This window comes from Heterodontus francisci, chromosome 3 (assembly GCF_036365525.1).
Source record: "Heterodontus francisci isolate sHetFra1 chromosome 3, sHetFra1.hap1, whole genome shotgun sequence".
In the NCBI taxonomy this organism is placed as follows: Eukaryota; Metazoa; Chordata; class Chondrichthyes; order Heterodontiformes; family Heterodontidae; genus Heterodontus; species Heterodontus francisci.
Genome location: NC_090373.1, coordinates 130,260,180 through 130,274,542, shown reverse-complemented (window position 1 = coordinate 130,274,542; position 14,363 = coordinate 130,260,180). Strand labels below are relative to the sequence as shown.

Below are 14,363 nucleotides of genomic sequence, written 5' to 3'. Positions count from 1 at the left end.
GACCACTACTCCATTTTGTCTGTGGCATAAGTGTGTCCATTTTGTGTAGTTCAGTTCAACAGTTGACTTTTATTTCATAGTTCCTCCATTTCATTTTTCATTACTGATCACTGTGAACGTGACAAGGTGTTGGAAGCTCCTTGGATAACGAAGGAGAGAGATTATCATAAAACAAAAAAAAAGAGGGTGTATGATGCATGTCAGGTGAATTCTTCAAGTGAGGACCAGACCATATACAATAAGTTGGGCAGGAAGGTGAAGAGAAAAATAAAACTGGCAAAGAGAGAATATGAGAATAGAATCGCAGTCAACGTAGAAGGAAACCCCAAAATCTTCTACCGGCAGGTAAATAGTAAGTGGGTAGTAAGAGGTGAAATGGGGCCAATTGGGGACCAAGTGGGCAATGTACACTTAGAGGTACAGGGCAAGGCTAGAATACTTAATGAGTACTTTGTATGAGTATTTATTAAAGAGGAGGAATCTGAGAAAATTTTAACAGAAGAGGAGAGAGTAGAGGCAATGGAGAGGGTAAAAAAATGAGAGGGAGGAGGTACTGGAAAGGCTGGCTATGCTTACGGTAGACAAGTCACCTGGTCCTGAAGGCTTGCATCCCAGGTTGCGAAAAGGAAATAGGGGTGGAGATAGCGAAAGAGCTTGCCATGATCTTCCAATCTTCCCCGGTAATAGGGGAGGTGCCAGAGGATTGGAGATTGACAAATGTGACACCCTTATTGAAGGAAGTGTATAAGGACAGTCCTAGCAACTACAGGCTAGTTAGTCTAACATTACTGGTGCGAAGGGTTTTAGAACTGATCAGGGAAAAAAAATTAACAGCGCATGGAGGGGTTTGAATTAATTAAGGGTTAGCCAGCGCAGATTTGTACATACGAAAATACGAATTAGGAGCAGGAGTAGGCCACTTGGCCTCTCGAGCCTGTTCCACCATTCAATAAGATCATGGATGATCTGGTTGTAACCTTGACTCCACATTCCCGCCTATCCCTGATGACCATTCACCCCCTTGCTTATCACAATCTATCTACCTCTGCCCTAAAAATATTTAAAGACTCTGCTTCCACTGTCTTTTGAGGAAAATTGTTCCAAAGATTCACAATCCTCAAAGAAAAAATTTCTCCTCATCCGTCTTAAATGGGCGACCCCTTATTTTAAATAGCGACTACTAGTTCGAGATTCACCTACAAGGAGAAACATCCTTTCCACATCCACTCTGTTAAGACCCTCAGGATCTTATATGTTTCAACCAAGTCGCCTCTTACTCTTCTAAACTCCAGTGGATACAAGCCTAGCCTGTCCAATCGTTCCTCGACCAAGCCGCCCATTCCAGGCGTTAGTCTAGTAAACCTTCTCTGAACTGCTTCCAACGCATTTACACCTTTCCTTAAATAATGAGACAAATACTGTACATAGTACTCCAGATGTAGTCTCACCAAGGCCCTGTATAGCTGAAGCATTTGTATTCAATTCCCATTTGCAATAAACGATAACATTCTATTAGCTTTCTTAATTACTTGCTGGACCTGCATACTAACCTTATGCAATTCATGCACTAGGACACCCAGATCCCTCTGCATCTCAGAGCTTTGCAATCTCTCACCATTTAGATGATATGTTTTTTTTTAATTCTTCCTGCCAAAATGGACAATTTCACATTATCATCCATTTGCCAGATCTTTGCCCACTCACTTAAGGAGCCTACAAAGGGACTTAGATAGGTTATGTCCTCTTCACAACTTACTTTCCTACCTACCTTTCTGTTATCAGCAAGTTTAGCAACCAGACCTTTGGTCCCTTCATACATGTCATTTACATATATTGTAAAAAAAAAATTGAGGACCCTGCACTGATTCCTGCGGCACACCACTCGTTACATCTTGCCAACCAGAAAATGACCCATTGTGCCTACTCTGCTCCTGTTAGCTAGCCAATCTTCTATCCATGTCAATATTTTACCCTCTACACCAAGGTCAGAACTTTATGCCCCCCCCACCCCAAAGAGCAGGAAGGTGGTGGGGGGGAGGGGAAAACAGAGTGGAAGGCTTGGGGGGCCCTTCCCGACCTGCACTCACCTCCACTTTACGCAGGGTGGCGGTGGCGAAAAATGGCCCGCCCACCCAGGCCAATCAAGGCCCTTAAGTGGGCACTTAACGACCACTTAAGCGTGTCTGCCCACCACCACGGGGATTTTACCCATAGCTGGTCAGGCGGTCAGGCCAGACCAAAGCCGCTTGTTAAAAGCAGGCGGCTCCGACATCCTGGGAGGTGCCCTCATGATTGGGCACCCTGTGCCTTACGGAGTGCCAACACGCACATCACAACCCCCCCCCCCCCCCCCTAGTCGACCACCCTCACTTGGCCGGGGCCCAACCGGTCACCCCAGGCGAGGCAACAAAACTTGCCTGCGTTCCAGGGTTTCCCGACATCTTCCTTACGAAGCTGGGTTGCAGTCCCAGCAGTCGCCACTGTTCCCGGTGGCGCTGCTGGGACAGAGAGCTGCCAGCCTGCTGACTGGCCGGCAGCTCTATTAGGCGGGACTTCCTGCCTCAAGTGGGTGGTAGTCCCACCTCAGGACACAATTAAAGGCCAGGGACCCACAAAATCCAGGTCAGATCCCCAGGCCAGGTGAAAGCGGGTTCGCCACTGACTTTTCAGTTGGTGGACGGCTCCCATCCCCAAGAGTAAAATCCCGGCCCAAGAGTTTTCATTTTCTGCAATAACCTTTGATGTGGAACTTTATCAAATGCCTTCTGGAAATCTAAGTACAGTACATCCACTGGTTTCCCTTTATCCACAGCACATTACTTCTTCAAACAACTTCAATACATTAGTTAGACAAGATTTTCCTTTCACAAAACCACGAAGAAGGAAGATCATGCTTGACTAATCGAATTTAATTTTTTTAAACTTCTTTTATGGGATACGGGCATCACTGGCAAGGCCAGCATTTGTTGCCCATCCCTAATTGGCCTAGAGTAAGTGAGAGTGAGCTGCCTTCTTGAACCGTTGCAGTCTATTTGGTATGAGTACACCTACAGTGCTGTTAGGGAGGGAGTTCCAGGATTTTGAATCAGCAACAGTGAAGGAACGGCAATATAGTTCCAAGTCAGGATGGTGTGTGACTTGGAGGGGAAATTGCAGGTGCTGGTGTTCCCATGGAACTGTTGTCCTTATTCTTCTAGGTGGAACATGTCGCGGGTTTGGACAGTGCTGTCGAAGGAGGCGTGGTGAGTTGCCGCAGTGCATCTTGTATATAGTACACACGACTGCCACTGTGTGTCAGTGGTGGAGGGAGCAAATGGTTAAAATGCTTTGATTAAGTAACAGAGAAGGTTGATGATGGGAATTCAATGGATGTTGTCTATATGGGCTTTAAAAAAGTGTTTGATAAAGTACCACATAAAAGGCTGGTTGACAAAATTGAGGCTCATGGAATAGGAGGGCCAATTTGGACAAAAAATTGGTTTAAGGACAGAAAACAGTGAGTCATAGAAAATGGTTGTTTTTCAGATTGGAAGGTGGCAGAAAGTGGTGTTCCTTAAGGGTCAGTGCTGGGACCACTACTTTTTTTGCTATACATAAATGACTTGGAACTTCGAATACAGAGCAGGATTTTAAAAATTGCCAATGATACCACTTGGAGGAGTGGCAAATAGTTAGGATGATACTTGCCTACAACAGTACATAGATAGGCTAGCAGAATGGGCAAACCAGTTGACAGATGGAATTTAATATTGACAAGTGTGTAGTGATGCATTTTGGCAGAAGGGATAGGCAATATAGACTTAATGGCACAGTTCTAAAGAGTGTGCAGGAACAGAGGGACCGGAGTGTATTTTGAAGGTGCCAAGACATATGGAGAGAGTGGTTAGCAAAGCATATGGGATCTCGGGCTTTATAAATAAACACTTTGAGTACAAAAGCAAGGACGTTTTTCTGAATCTTTATAACGCTCTGGTTAGGCCCCAGTTAGAGTAGTGTGTCCAGTTCTGGTCACCACATTCCAGGACGGATGTGAAGCTCCTGGACAGGCTGCAGAGGAGACTTACCAGAATGGGTCCAGGGATGGGAGATTTTAGTTACAAGGTTAGGTTGGAAAAACTGGGGCTGTTCTCCCTGGAGCAAAGGAGATTGATGGGAAATTTGACAGAGGCATACAAGATTATGACAGGCTTAGATAAGTTAGACAAGGAAAAAAACGGTTTCCATTAACAAATGGTACAAAGTCTGGGGGCACAGATTGAAGGTTTTGGGCAAAAGATACAGGGGGAATGTGAGGAAGAGCTTTTTTTTTAAACGCAGTGAGTGGGAATGACCTGGAACACACTGTTCACAAGGGTGGTGGAAGCGGAGACAAGGGGGGCTGGATTTAATTCTCCCCCAGGCATCGGGTTCCATGGGCGGGGCAGGGGTGGGGTTCCTGAAGATGTCTCCGGAGGAGGACCGCCACAGAGAGGGCCCGGCCCGATCCTCCTGGCGGTGGCGAGGCTCCGTGGCGGCACCCCCAACACTGGGCGACAAGACCACAATTTAAATATTCAAATGTATTAAATTAATACATTTAAATAGACTTACTTGCGATCTTGAGGGCTGCCGTGATCTTCAGCACGGCGGCTGGCACTCCCTTGCCTTCAGATCCCCGTCTGGGGAAATGAGGCGCCACATTGGTGGGGAGAAGGGAGGAGGTAAGTTATCAGTGTGGGGGCAGGGTCAAATGGAATAGGTGTAGGGGATGGTGGGAAGGGTTGAACCTTAAAACTTGTGCAGTTTGCGGTGGGGGGGGGGGCGGTGGGGGGGGGGGCTGAAGGTGTGATGTCAAAGTTAAGTGTTTTGGTGGTGGGGGGGAACGAAAGGGCAAATAGTTAGTGTAATTGTTATTGCGGGCGGGAAAGGGGTGTTGGAAATTTATTTATTTAAATTTGGGGGTTAGAACTTAAATTTAAATTGGGGCAGGGCTGGCTGCACTTTAAAAAGGATGCCAGCGAGTGCACACAGGCAGCTGACGCCATTGCCATGGACGGACAGCCTGGCCCCTCGACAAGATTTGGGGGACAGGGGGGCGGGCGGATGGGCCGGGCCTCGCCGGCTATTTAAATGAGCCACCGCGCCATTTTTTGAGCTCTTAATTTCAAAAGGAAATTGGATGGGCCGTTGAAGGAAATAAACTTGCAAGGCTACGGGGATCGAACAGATAAGCGGGACTGACTGGGTTGCTCCACGGAGAGCCGGCATGAATTTGATGGGCTGAATGGCCTCCTTCTATGCCATAAATGACTGACTCAAAGTAACTTTCAAGAGGGTTTGGATATATGCTTAAAATGAAAAATTGGCAGGGCTATGGGGAAAGAACAGGGGAGTGGAACTAATTGGTAGCTCTTTCAGAGAGCTGGCACAGATGTGATGGGCTGAATGACTTCCTTCTGTGCTGTATGATTCTATTGCTTATATAAATACAAAGAATAGTAGCAAAGTTGCCAAGGGACACTGACAGACTGAATGGGCAAAAATATACCAGGTGGAGTTCAATGTGGGGAAATTGGAGGCCATCCCATTTGAACCATGGTAGAAGAGTAGAGAGATTTAGGGAAAGCTAGTGAACAAGTACAAAAAAAAATTAAGACGACCAATGAAATGTTGTCCTTTATCTCAATGGCAGAAGTTATGTTACAGTTATATAAAGCTCTGGTTAGACCCGTTTATGGTACTATATTCAGTTCTTAGTGCCAAACCTCATGGAAGATACTTTGGCCTTGGAGTGGATGCAGCACAGCTTCAGCAGAATGATATCGGGGCTAAAGGGTTAAATTCTGAGGACAGGTTGCACAGCCAGGTCCTGTATTCCCTTGAGTATAGAAGATTAAGGGATAATCTAATTGAGGCATTTAGGATTGTTAGGATAGACAGAGGAAAACTATTTCCTCTGGTGGGGGCATAACCTTAAAATTAGTGCCAGGCCATTCAGTGCTGATGTCAGAAAGCACTTCTTCACGCAAAATATAGCAGGAATCTGGAACTCTCCCCGCCAAGAGATCAATTGAGGCTAGGCCCATTGAAAATTTCACAACTGATATTCATAGATTGTTAGACAATGGTATTAAGAGTTACAGAGCCCAGACAAATGCAGTTAAAATACAGATCAGGCATGATTTAACTGAAAGGCAGAACAGGCTCGAGTGGCTGAATGGCCTACTCCCAATCCTATGATTCCAAGTCTGATCTATTTTCATTAACTTGTATTCCATTTCTAAGGTGGGGAAAAGCTAACATCTGTCTTACTATTCAAATCATTTAGGCAAGATTTTAATATGGTGTGACATCTTCAACTAGAAGCAGGTTATTGTGCTGCCATGGATCGGAGGGGTTAAATCCACTTTGCACAGTGACTATTTTGTCCTTCAGATGCTCCATACATCCCTTTAGTTTTGTTTATGGATTTGCCTTTAGAAGCTTTGTATTATTATTGTAAGTGCATGGATGTCGCATTTAGTAACATTCCAGTTTCTTTCCAGATGATAGTATTATCACCACAGTATGGAAAGAGCTGGAAGGTCATTTTAATATGCGTGACTGCAATAGTTTTAGCATTTGACAGACTTCCAAAGAAGCATTTCTTTGTTCCCAAGGCACCTCTGCAAAACTTGTGAAGAATGTGCAATTAAGTTAAACACAGTAGAGTGAATTGGGAACAATAATTCCTATTAAAGCATATAAAATGCAAGTTAACTAACATATTATATTCAGAAAAAACATTTGTCTACAATGGAATAGAAGGTACATCCATATAGCTTAAAGTGTCTACTATCGAGCATCTCTTGCCCCATCAGTACGACAGACCAGAGGCACAGAGGAGTTCAGTCAGATGGGAGAAATGGGAGTAGTTGAGAGAGACCTCACCGTCGATTTCATGAAGGTTCATGGCTTCAGGTCAAATAAGTCCAAAGAAACCTCCTGTTGATGATCACCTTATTCATAATATCCTATTTGCCACTGATAGCTCATTACACATCCAAACTCACAGGACATCCAGATGCTAACTGACTACTTAATTTGCTCATGTGCTGCAGTGTTTTAGCCTATCAAAATAGAAATGACAGAATTCATGGTCCAGCCCTTACCTGGTCATCCATTCAACCTCCTGGTTATGATCAATAATACACCACTTAAGGTCAGGGATAAATTCTGCTATTTGGACAGAATTCTCTCACAGAACACTTTAAATCAACAAGGGTGTCACTCAATGGCAGCTCTAGCTTTGCAGAGACTGTCAGCAACAAGGGGTCAGTCAGTCAACAAAAGTCACTATACACCAAGCTGCTATCTTCATTACCCTATTATATGGATCAATCATGGATCTTTTACTGTTGCTTATATTATATTTGTATTTAGAGATACAGCACTGAAACAGGCCCTTCGGCCCACCGAGTCTGTGCCGACCAACAACCACCCATTTATACTAACCCTACAGTAATCCCATATTCCCTACCACCTACCTACACTAGGGGCAATTTACAATGGCCAATTTACTTATCACCTGCAAGTCTTTGGCAGTGGGAGGAAACTGGAGCACCCGGAGAAAGCCCACGCGGTCACAGGGAGAACTTGCAAACTCCACACAGGCAGTACCCAGAATTGAACCCGGGTCCCTGGAGCTGTGAGGCTGCGGTGCTAACCACTGCGCCACTATGCATCAATCAACGTAACTATTTCCACTTGCGCTGTCTGCAATGTATCACAGGAATTCTGTTGTGCCACTTGATGCCAAAGACTAATGTTCTCGAGCTATAATATAATTGGATTCAAAACTATGATAAAAAAAACATCCAATTAAACTGGACAGGTCGTTCGCAAGCCTGATTGTGGAATTCCCAAAATAATCTTCTACGGTCAGTCGCAATTCTAATATTGTAGCAGTGGTGGACTGCAAAGACACATCTTATAATAATTTCCTGACACCTGGGAAGACAGTCATTGACAGATCACAATGGTGTCAGTTTGAATTAATCTGAGACTACAAGGCTGCAAAATCTGGCTGTCAAGTGCCTGGAACACAAAGTGTCTCAACTGGCTTCTACTGCTATATGTCGGCATCCACAACTGTGCTCTTTTCCAATCTCCATTTGGCTACTTGATGGGAGACTCCAACAGGACACCCACCCCCGCATGTTAAACAAAACCTGGAGGAAGCTCCGAAGGAAGTAAGAGCATGAAATATACATGGAGGAGGAATTCAATGTCAACCAAGGTGCTTCAAGCAGTACCACCACTAGCCTAGTCTTGAAGGACATAGATGCTAGACTGAGCCTGTGTCAGGTGGTGAAGGAACCAACATGAGGGACTATCTTACATATCCTAGTTAATAACAACCTGTCTGCCACAGATACATCTGTCAAAATAGCATGGGCAGGAATGGACACAAGACCTTCTGAAGACAAAAATCTCCAGCTACAGTGAATACATCCTCCAACATATCATGTCATACTGCCTGTGCTAAGTGGGACAGCACGAAGCAACCATGAGGCCTGCCACATCCTTCACTTTGTCACATCAAGCCAGTGGACCATGCCTAGTTTAGTGTACAAGGGCATAAAAGCAGCATTCTGGTTGGCATCCTTCCATCTGCACAGCAAACAATCCATTTAGGTGGGGTGTCTTCTCTTATGCACCTTTGCTGACGGCTGTGAAGGCCAATCCTTGAGAGGCAGGTTCTGCCACAAGTGCTGCACGTGAAGCTGCCAAGTGATGCTGTGAGTTGTTGTTTTTGACATTGGCGCCTGTTACCAAGCTGCTGTAGCAACTGGCCATCTTAGTAATGCACACCAGTCCACAGGATGTGTCAACATTTCCCTCTTTCACCAGCTAGTGACTCCCAGGTGCAATCGTCGACATTTAGGACCTTCATGTCACACTTATAAGCATTCCTGAAGTGCAGCTTTGCACGCCCCACATGTTGTCTGGTCCCAGCTACCTCACCACACAGAAGGTCCTTGGACACGTGACTATCTTCCATCCGCCTCTGTTTGACTTCTGCCAACACACCTAGGAGCTCTGCCTGAGAGGACTGCTGCATTTGTGATTTTGTCCTGCCAGGATACACCCATAATGCACCGCAGACAGCTAAGATGGAAATTATTGAGCTTCTTTTCCTGGTAGCTGTCAGTCACCCATGTTTCAGAGCCATACAGCAAGGTGCTGAGAACACAGGTCTTATAAACAATCAGCTTGGCCCTAAGGGGCAGCTTGGTGTTATCCCATGCGTGTTTCATGAGTCAGCCAAAGGCAGTAGCTGCTTTCCCTATGCACGTATCGGGCACTGTATCAAGGGATAGTTGTCTGTCACCATGAACCCAAGGTAGCAGAATTTGCTAAGCACTTCAACTGGGGTGTTATTTAGTGTGATCAGGGGCGGAGATGCAACACCTTTTCCTATTGACCATGGTTTTCTTGATGCTTAGTCAAGGAGAACAAGTTACAGGCACGGGAGAGACAGTCCACGAGTCTTTGTAGCTGAGTTTCCATGTGAGCACCAGACATAATATATTTATCCCTCTTATGCCAAAATGTTTGCATGAAGGTTTTGTTTTTACCTGAACAATGAGGCCTTTAGAGTCAACCATCCAGATCTTAGAAAGAGCCTGCTGTCGAGGTGTCTCTTCCTTCTCCATTGCCATCACAATGAGATTCGCTATCCCTATGGCAGCCTAAATTAAGAGCCAGAAAAAAAAAATCACCAGATTTAAAAATGTTGAAACCTACATTAACTAAAGTGCAAGACAGCAATACAAACATACATATGTAGCTTTTAAATTATTTTCTCTTCTTCCAATGTGTCATTTCTCACCATGAGACACACCATTCTGAGCAGATAAAATGAATGGCAAACTGCTACAAATAAATCCATTCTATAACCACTGCTTGCTGATTGCAAGAACAGCATAGGGTGCTTCTCTCTCTCTGATCTTTGCTCATGCATTGTGGAGAAATGTCTGACTTCTACTTTATGATGCAAGATCGTGGCATAGCTGAAACCAGAGTTTTATCATGTGGCGATTATGGGTACAAAACTGCAAACCGTATAATGCTGCACAATACACTGGAGATCCACAGTGAATCATCATTGTAACTATTATTTTAGTCCAACTGTAACTATTACCCTGGGGTCCATTTTTATGTGAATACAATTTTTTTTTTCCATTTTGATGGCCTACTACTTTGTGATATACATGTTAATAATATTCTTGTACATCAACAGATTTGAAATTGGAGATGAATATTTACATTTTATATGAAATGAGCCAATAGTCAATGGATTTTGATCAGTTGTGCTCATACTTGGGTGCCTCCTTTAAGATCAATATATCACAGGTGTTTATGAAGGTCACAGGTGCCTGTCAGCAGCACATTTCTATTCTGTGGATGATCTTAAAGGGACTTTACTTTGAAGCTGTTGACTTTACAATCTTGGCATTCCACTCTAAATGTGTGAAAATTTCAATTTTAAACATTCGACAAAAGGTTAAAATAAAGTGCTCTTTTAGGCAAATTGGCTATGTCGGGAAGGCAATGAAGGGACAACAAGTTGTGGTAGATATTAAAAGCTTTACCAAACAGAAAATTTTACAATGCTTTTGAAAACTAAGTTTATATAATCAAGCATATTGTACAAATCATCTGTTTTGAGTTTTTTTTTAATAAAGTAGATCAACTACATATTCAGTAAGCAGCAGCAAACAGAAGCCAGGCACACAGGGAATTAGGGAAATCACAGAAGTGTCATTCCAGTCTTATTTGTGCAGCTTCTAGGTGTCTGGTTTCAATGTTTCTTTGAAGGCTATCAGAGAGCCTTCTATCATAGATAGTACATTGCAGAAAAGAGTCCATAGAAACAGGAGAAAAAGAAATTATAACTATTATAAAACTGTAATCTCACCTTCAATACAGGGCATTGTATTTACAGGGTTGCTATGAAATACCTTCTGGAACATGAATTCTGCTAAAATAGAAGACATTTCTGACAATTACAGAATCGGAGCTTTACAGCACAGAATGTAACCATTGTGTGCAGAGATTTTTGATCTTTTTTCCACAGGAAGGATTTGAAAATGAGAAATTTAATGTGCTGCATTTGGGGGATTTGCAATGCACAGATGGGAGCCACCAAGACAGTGAGTGGGAACACAGGGAGGATTGAGTTGTTAATGAGCCAAGCATTGAAAGGGTTTGCACGTTTGTTTCATCACAAGTGGCCTAATAAACATCCCCAAAACAGTGGGGATGATTGTTCTCATTTTAAGACCAGCATTCAGTATATGTTGAAAATATACTCGGGCAAGGGGATATTTAGTTTGGATGACAGCCATGCTGGCCAATTCCTGGTCAGGAAAGTACTTGGAGTCATCACTTTTCCATATTCTGAGAGGCCGGAGAGAGGAAAGACATGTAAAGTCAGCCAGCTAAATCTGGGAATGCCCAATCTGGCAAGGGAAAATTTGGGGCAGTATTTTATGCGAATCACTGAGTTTCAGACGATGAAATTGGAAGTTGGTTGCACTTCCACTCCTGCACCTTTCACCAATTTCCACGAGATTATAATTTAGAATTTAAGTTGTGGCAGCGGGAGCAAGAGTCACGTGCAATCATGTGGCGGGGAAGGTTTTTCATTTGTAGAATCCACCGTCATTCTGCAAAGCACCATTAACGGCACGGCTATAAATCTGCATTTCAATCATGGAGGATCACCAGCTTGGCCAATTTTGTCGAGACAGAGATTTCTATGTTCTTTCCCTTCAATCACTAGTTTCTTACCCACCCTCACCTGTTTTTCAATCTCTCCCACACCATCACCACCTCCCTTTTATTTATTTGTCATCTCTCCACCACCACCAGAATGTCAGTAATCAGGCAGAGACCAGCCTCATGGTTCAGTGATGCCTCCCTGCAGGTGCTCCTCCAGGCCGTCAGGGAAAAGCGGGGCAGTCCTCTTCCCTGAAATCGGCCTCAAAAGACCCTCCCGCCTGACCATGGTGGCCTGGACGGAGGTGGCGGAGGAGGCCTTAAACTTTGGGGTAACAGGGATGCAGTGTCAGAAACACGTTAATGACCTGCTCAAATTGGCAACAGTAAGTGATGCGCCCAAAGCTTTACAAATGTTATCGCGTGGGCTCTGTAAAATGTTATGTCCGTCAGTGGGCAGCCATGCCACGCATTTGAATGCATGATCAGCCTTGATGCCACATAGCAAGTTGTGTATAGAGAATGTGCAAGTCAGGCATCTGATAGCGCTTGGATGCAGCGTGTGACTGAAAGGCCAGAATGAGTGATGCCAGTACATGTAGACAAGGGGTGTTAGGCGTCATTTGATATGTTGTTAACTCATCACTTTCTCATGCAGGACAAGCAGTCCCACAATGAACACGAGTGACTCAAGACAGGGGGTGGTGTACCAGACCTCAGACTCCTGACTCCAGCAGAGGAGGCGGCGGTGCAGATTGCCAGAAAGGAGAGACTAAGAGCTACTGCGGACGGCAAGGCAGGATCGTCAAGGCGTAAGAATGAAGAGTCAACCTTACTGTTGATGGCTTATCAGCACACAGTATAGTGAGAACATGTGATGATGCTTAATGTGCTTCTGTTTGTTCTCCACTGCAGGTGCCTGCACTCACACAAAGCGACGCCAACAAAACTTTGTCTCCAACTCTGGGGCAGATGAAGCCAATACCGCAGAGGGTGCATCATTATCTGCCTCTTCTGTAACTTCCACCAATGCAATTACATCCACACGGCCCACAGGGGGGGTGGGAGTTTGCGCGTAGAATCAGGGTCACAATCTGGTGGGCACGACAGTCATGTCCCAGCAGCTGAGTGAGCATTTTTCAGTCGTGTCCCGACATTCAGAGGTCTGCTGGGGACCAGGCTCCTGCTCAGCACCACTGATGATGATCCTCTGTTTGAGGCCACAAGCCGCCTGCTGGAAATGCAATGATCTCATGGAGAAAATATGTCAGAGATGCCAGAGGTCATGTGTGGCTTTGAGAGTGCAATAGAGGAGTCCATGCAAGCCATGATGCTTGCCATGTCTCAGGTCTGTGAGCGTATGGCTTCCTCCTTGAAGAGGGTGGCCATGGACAGCCAGGTTGAGCGCCTGACCCATATGTGCCCTGACCTTCATTCCATCGCTTTAGTCATGGGCTCTATGCGGCAGTGGCTAACCTGGATCTCCCCCTGGGTGCCCTTTCCTCTCAGGGAGGTAAGCAGGTGCCACTGTGCACCCAGATGGAGAAGGAGCACGTGCCAGCTGGCCCAGGGCCTTCCTCTCAGGGCACCCCCAGGGTAAGCCATGTATCATCTTCCCCCTCCACCGCCCCCCAACATTGACCCCCCCCCCTTACCTCCAGCAGGTAAGCCCATGGGGGATGCTCAAGCACCAGTGCTGGAGACCCCCAGCAGGACAGAGCCCTCAAAGCTCCATACCTCCAGAAGACACCTGCCATGGTCATCCAGGGCAACAGGGCAGCACAATGAGCAGTCTGCTTCCATTTCAGTAGCACCGAGACGTAGTGGCCAAAAGAGAAAAACTAAAGAATTATAAACATGAATGTCACACGGTGGACATATAAATATTTACCAATACATTTACTTGATTTATGATTTGGTACATTATCACCATTCATTGAAACTTGCCAAGTAAAGAAGCAAAATGTAATGGCACGCCTCATGGTTGGCACGCTCGTTTTCACTTTGAGGTTCGAGCCTTTAGTCTTCACTGACTGCTACTAGTAGTTTGCAGTTTTGTAATAGTCAGTCATTGTGATATGCCTTCACATGTAGACTCAGCAGGCCCTCTCTTCTATGCCTTGCAAAGGAGTTTGTCGGGGTTCAGTCACAACTTGGAGATGTTGAAAGGTGCAGGTGCACTCAGTGATATTATGGTGTCGCTGGTTCTGATTGAGTGCTCATGGCTGCATGGTAGACATATGTTCAAGTTTGCCACAGGGTTTTCAGATTCAGTATTAAACAGGCAATATATTCAGCAAAGCTCCACTCCACGTGCAATTATAGATGACAGAGGACATCAGCTTTTAGACTGGAGTAATGGATAAGCTGACTGGTAGGTCAACATCCCAGGAGGCAATGTAGTCCTCGTGTTGGAGCTGTAATCATGTTGGTGCCTCGCTCTTGGCTAAAACGTCAAAAATCACGTTGTTCCTGATTTTCTGTGCACCTCTCTCAACAGCTCTGGCATCCAATTAAGGCTCATTCACATTAAGGGGCTCCTCCTCAGAATGATCCAAATCACCCTCCTCTGAGGAGTGGTGATCCTCCCATTACCCCTTCTCCTGCAAAATATGTCT

At 45.0% G+C, this 14,363-nt stretch overlaps 1 protein-coding gene across 3 annotated transcripts in view; it reads right to left on the bottom strand.

Moving 5' to 3' along the window:
* Positions 1-14,363, bottom strand: part of me1 (malic enzyme 1, NADP(+)-dependent, cytosolic) — a 521,038-nt gene that overhangs the window by 95,596 nt on the left and 411,079 nt on the right. For all 3 annotated transcript variants that reach the window (XM_068026008.1, XM_068026010.1, XM_068026009.1), the window contains exon 9: positions 9,600-9,713. In XM_068026008.1, the coding sequence (XP_067882109.1) occupies positions 9,600-9,713 (114 nt within the window). The remainder of the gene's footprint in view (positions 1-9,599; positions 9,714-14,363) is intronic.